This window comes from Corvus brachyrhynchos, unplaced genomic scaffold (assembly GCF_000691975.1).
Source record: "Corvus brachyrhynchos isolate BGI_N302 unplaced genomic scaffold, ASM69197v1 scaffold61, whole genome shotgun sequence".
NCBI lineage: Eukaryota > Metazoa > Chordata > Aves > Passeriformes > Corvidae > Corvus > Corvus brachyrhynchos.
Window position 1 is genome coordinate 7344284 of NW_008236478.1, and position 5314 is coordinate 7349597.

Genomic DNA, 5314 nt, shown 5'->3' on the forward strand with positions numbered 1-5314 from the left:
GGGGGTGCAGCGCAACCCACCCCTTGCAGCGGTGTGGCCAGCCCTGCAGCCAAGTGTCCCTGGACGGGCTCGCCTTCACTGCCAACTTCAGCACAGTGAGAGGGGCAGGGTGCAGGTGAGGGGCCCCAACAGCCCCTACCCCAGCCCCAACAGCTCCCTCACCCCAGGCTCTTCCCGCAGATCCCTGGTGTGGAGCAGCAGCTGGAGGCACTGCGTGAGGTCTCTAACTCCAGCATAGAGACTGATTTAGAGGAGGTAAGGGGTGTCACCTTCACCTAGGCACAAAGCTGGGTGCTTCTGCAACTGCTGGGGCTGTGCTGACAGGGAGTGGGTCGGGAGGAGCTCTATCAGGAATTCAGTGTGTGACATGGAGGGAAGGGCTGGCTAGAGGCCTGCGTGCTGTCCCAACCATCCCTGCACACTGGTAGGGTGGACTGGGTGCTGTGGCGAGCCTGGCTGTCCTGTACTACTAGGATCTGGGGCAAGGGGATGTGCTGCTCAGCTCTGGATTGCAGGCAGGGAAGTTAGTTGTATGCTGTGCTCCCCTGGATGCAGGTTAACGGAACGCTGAACACCATCTCTGACAAGGTGCAAGAGCAGTCCCAGGAAGTGGTGGCAAGTAAGCAGGGCTTTGTGTGCTGATTTCTCCCTCTCCTAGGGCTCCCTCCTCTGTTTTCAAGCCATTCTTTCCCGGAGGTCTTTCCTGCAGCCCTGTCTGTCCCCAGGTGCCATGATGCCAATGTCATCCTTGGCCATGACTGCCCCTTTCCTATCCTTTCTGAGTCCCCGCTGCCCTGCAGGACCTGGGCAGCAGCTCGCAGTGCCAGTGTATTCCCTTTCCTTGCAGAGAGCCAGGACCAGCTGGGCCTCATCAGGCAGGAGATCAGAAGATTGCAGGAAGAGCTGCCACTCCTGGATGTGGAGGAGAAAGTTGGGGCCTTTCTGAACAATGCCACATCGGTGCTGGAGGAGTACAGGGAGCCAATCATTGCCTGGGACGGGCTCAGGTGGGTGAGGGGCTGTGTCCCCAGCTCCGTTGTCTGGAGAGTTTTAAGGCTCCTGCTCCTCCAGTTGCTGGAGGTGGGGGCTTGCTGGGTGGTGGGCTTGTGGGTGCAGGGTAGTCAGAGCTACACATGCCCCTTCCTTGTTGTGGGGCCTGGGACCTTTTTTCCTCCCCATGGAAGCAGCTGGTGGGCTGGCTGCTGGGGTCCCAGGTCCTGCTGCCTGACTCCTGCCCTTTTGTCTTCTCCCAGGCTGATCGTGTGTGCCCTCCTGTGCTGCACGGTGCTGCTGGTGGTCCTCTGCAACGTTTTTGGGCTGCTGCTGGGGCCCCTGGGGCTGAAGGAAGGCGTGCTGCCCACACAGCCCAGCAGCCTCTCCAATGCTGGCGGGAACTTCTTCATGGCGTGAGGCTCAAGTGGCTGCCAAGGACATGTGTGGGATGGGTGGGATGGGCTGGCCTGGGAATGCTCAAGCTCCTAAATCATCACATTACTGCAGCCTAATGGCCTGCCCCATGGTGACTCCCCATGTAGGTGGTAAATTGAAGGTAAAACAAGGTGCTGGTGAGAGGCATTCGAGGGGGGCCCGTTTGCCCATGACAGCGAGGGCTGGCAGTGTGTGCGTGGTCCTGCAGCTCTGTAGGGGAGTGCTGGCTTGTAAAGCTGTGGGAAGCTATTCTGGAATTCAAGCTCCAGGGTAGAGCCTGGTCATGCTCTGGGGGCTGAAGGCAGAACAGAGACATGTTTGTGGGACGGGTGGTGTTCCTGCAATTGTAGGGGGTGAGGGGTGTGCAGCCCCTGGGCTCTGTGAGCTGGGGGCAATGCCAGCATCAGTGCTGGGCCACAGGGCTGTGGTGCTGATGGCATTTCTGTCCTGGCAGAGGGGTTGGCTTCAGTTTCATCTTCTCCTGGCTGCTCATGCTGCTGGTGACGATCATCTTTGTGCTGGGGGGGAACACTTACATGTTCTTTTGTGAGTCCTGGCACAACCAGCAGTTCTTCCAGGTAAGCTTGCTGTGGGGAGACAACCCTGCCTGGAGCCACTGGTGCCTAAATGAGGGCTGCTGGTGGAGCAGAGGAAGCACTGGCCATTTGGGATGCTCTTCCAAGCTGTCCTGCCATGCACTATGTCTAGTTTCTCCATCTCTTTCCTTGCTCTTAGCTCCTGGACACCCCTGGCCTGATCCCTGGCTTCAGTCTTTCAGAGCTGCTGGGCCTGGAGGGTAACACAGCAAACTTCTCAGAGATATACAGGTAGGTCCCAGGCCTGACACTGTGTCTTTGGGGGGAGTAGAGCTGCTCAATGCCCTCAGATGCTCTCCAGGAGCAGGGCAGCTTGCCCTACCTGCCCTGGCTGTGGGTAGGCACTGATCACAGGGAAGGAGCAAGATGTAACCTACCTGCACAGGTGAGGACATGCTCTTGGGAGGGGGTGGCCCTTACCTGCCCTGTTTTCAACCTTGTGCCCCCATCCTGCAGGCAGTGCCAGCAAGATGCTTCCCTGTGGCAAACTCTGCACTTGGACCAGAGTGTGCCCCTGGATGAGCTCTTGAATATCAGCCAGGTGAGCATGGGGGGTACCAGGGTCTTGAGGGCAGGGATCCAAACCCAGGGCTGAGGGGACAGTGACGGGCCAGCACATGTCCCATCACGGCCCCCTGTGCTCTGACAGTACACAGGAAACATCTCCACAGCTTTTGAGAAGATGAACATCACCCTCAGCCCCATCTCCCTGCTCAGCCAGAGCCAGAAAGACCTGCTGCTGAATGCCAGTCGGGCAGCACAGCCCCCCAACTTCACCCTCACCCTGGAGCAGGTGTTCTGGGTGCAGCCTCGTGTTGGGATTGGGGTGGGGTGGATGTGGGTTGAGGAGGTCCACTGCTCTGTCCTTTTTGCTGCTGTGGGAGTCCTCTGCCATCTGTGTAACCCTTTAGGGTAACAGGGCACATCCTCTGCCTGCAAGGCCCTGGCTCCACTCTGCCCCACAAAGAAGGGGTATGGCTCCCCTCATGAGCCGCATTCCTCATTCTCATAGCTCTATCTCTGCCTTTTCCAGCTGGATCGGAATATGACACAGGGAAGCCTCCTGGATCTGGCTGCAGAGTTGGAGCAGCTGGCAGAAAAAGTGGTGAGAGACCATGACACCGCAGGGTCGTGGCCACCCTGTCCCCAAAGCCACTGGTTGCAAGGTCTCCTCTGTGCCTGCCTGGGTGTTGAGGGGAGCCCCTTCACTCTCGCCCAGCTCTTTTCCCCAGCCTGGCCCATCAGCTGGCTGTGGTGGGGCACAGAGCTGGGCACTGCTGACTGCGGCTCTTCCAGGGCACAGATGTGAAGAAGGACCTGGAAGATGAAGCTAGCAAACTGAGGGAGCTGGACAAGGACATGCAGGCCAGCTTCTCTGGACCACTGGTGAGTGATGCTGGGGGACGTCCTGGGGATGCTGGGTTGGGCTCAGAGCCTGCTGGCAGGGTCTTGTCTGAGCTGTGGGGTCTGCACCTCTGACCCCCCTTTCTCTGTCCGCAGCAAAGTCTGAAGGAGAACATCCACTTAGTGCAGACTGGGGCTGCCCAGCTAGAGGTAAGCTGCACAAAGGGAATGCACGCCAGTCTGGGGCACCCTCGAGGTCCTGCAGTCTGGGGGGCTGGTGGCTGCTGGGACTCTTCATGTGCTGCAGGGGCTGCTCATGGGGTAGAGGGAGGGAGGCCACAGACCCTGCCAAGTGCGGGCTCCCTCCACCTGAGGTACTTGGCACTACCAGCGTGTGACTACTGGGAACACCCCAGCTCAGAGAGGCTGTGCCCCAGGGATTGCTGCTGTGCAGGGTCGGTGAAGTGCAGGGACCCCACTTAGATCACGCTGCTGAGAGCATCTTTCATCTCAGGGACAGACAACAGCTGCACTAGACAAAGCCAGCAAAACTCAGGAGTTCCTGGAGAGGGAGACACCAAACATCATCAAGAACGTGAGCTTGCCTTACCCTGCTGCCAGGCCACACAGACCGGACTCCCTCACCAAGACTTCCCTCTGTGCAGGGAAGCCAAACCTTTCCTGGCTGCTCATCCTGCCTGCCTTCCCTGGGCATCTCCTGTATCCCTGGGTGCCCCCTTCCCTTATGGCATTTCTGGCAAGGGACTGGGGTGGGGTGAAGCATTGAGCCCTATTGCTGCTGGGCTGAGGTGGTCTGAGAGCCCTGATCCTGACATGGAGGGGACATGGGCCATGGAGGGGGCTGGTGGTGCAGCATCTCCACTCTGTGCTTACCCCTCCAGGAGACGTGGGCCTTCCTGGAGCAGCTGTTGGATTTCTTTGAGACCTATATTTCATGGGCTAAGAGCAGGGTAAGCTGAGCCTTCCTCAGTGAGGTGGAGAGAAAGGGAGGATGAGCTGCAGGGCTTTGTGGATGCTGATATATGCTGTCCCCACCATGTCCCCAGCTGACAGAAGATGTGGCACGTTGCAAGCCCATAGCTCAGTCCTTGGATAATGTGGAGGTCATTGGCTGTGACTACATCATGGACTCTGTGGTGAGTGGGGCAGCCATGTGTAGAGTGACACACGTGTGTGGGGTGGCAGTGAGGTCCTCTTGTCCTCGTGCACAGGATGAGGGATGCAGGGAAGGATGAGGGATGCACAGGAAGCAGTGCTCAGCTTCTCCCCAGCAAATTGCTATGGCTAAGAGCAAAGGCCAGGCTCTGAGAAGGAGTGGGTGGTTACTGGGGAGCCCTGGGAGCAAAAGAGATGCTCCCAGTTGCTATCTGGGCCTAATGGCTCTTCCTCCACTCTACACAGAATGCTTTCTGGTTCAGCCTGGGCTGGTGCACCTTGTTCCTGCTGCCCAGCATCATCCTGGCCGTCAGACTTGCCAAGTTCTACCGCCGCATGGATATTGCTGATGTGTACAGGTGAGGAGCAGCCCCACCCCCTGTGACCACACTAGGTGTAGGGTCCCCCTGCCATCTGTCCCTTCATGTCCTGTGGGGCTGATGCTAAAGTAACGTGGGCTGGGGAGGACCTGAGACGTGGCTTGGAGCCCTTAGCTTTTGAGGATGGAGATGTTCTGAAGAGCTTTTCTCTGCCTACTTTGAACCTCCCCTTTGGGCAGACAAAGGTGCATCCCCTTTGGAGGAAGGAGCCTGGCAGGGCTGCAGCCCCAGCCTGGCTCAAGTCCACCACCTGACTCACTCTGTTTAGCACCATTTTTGTGCTGGAGCACTGGCATGGGAGCACAGCTGGATGCAGTGCAGAATGCAATGTGCTGCGTGGTTGGTGGCATTGCTACGAGGGTGCGGTGCTTGCTCACATGCCTGTGGCTG

At 58.4% G+C, this 5314-nt stretch overlaps 1 protein-coding gene across 3 annotated transcripts in view; it reads left to right on the plus strand.

Annotated features, from left to right (window-relative positions):
• LOC103624651 (prominin-1-A) overlaps nucleotides 1-5314 on the plus strand; it is an 11238-nt gene that overhangs the window by 4670 nt on the left and 1254 nt on the right. For all 3 annotated transcript variants that reach the window (XM_017726114.1, XM_017726115.1, XM_017726116.1), the window contains 16 exons: nucleotides 25-95; nucleotides 181-255; nucleotides 556-619; nucleotides 848-1007; nucleotides 1254-1406; nucleotides 1883-2006; nucleotides 2164-2255; nucleotides 2481-2565; nucleotides 2674-2817; nucleotides 3058-3129; nucleotides 3321-3410; nucleotides 3525-3578; nucleotides 3883-3963; nucleotides 4271-4339; nucleotides 4436-4525; nucleotides 4791-4903. In XM_017726114.1, the coding sequence (XP_017581603.1) occupies nucleotides 25-95; nucleotides 181-255; nucleotides 556-619; nucleotides 848-1007; nucleotides 1254-1406; nucleotides 1883-2006; nucleotides 2164-2255; nucleotides 2481-2565; nucleotides 2674-2817; nucleotides 3058-3129; nucleotides 3321-3410; nucleotides 3525-3578; nucleotides 3883-3963; nucleotides 4271-4339; nucleotides 4436-4525; nucleotides 4791-4903 (1537 nt within the window). The remainder of the gene's footprint in view (nucleotides 1-24; nucleotides 96-180; nucleotides 256-555; nucleotides 620-847; nucleotides 1008-1253; nucleotides 1407-1882; nucleotides 2007-2163; nucleotides 2256-2480; nucleotides 2566-2673; nucleotides 2818-3057; nucleotides 3130-3320; nucleotides 3411-3524; nucleotides 3579-3882; nucleotides 3964-4270; nucleotides 4340-4435; nucleotides 4526-4790; nucleotides 4904-5314) is intronic.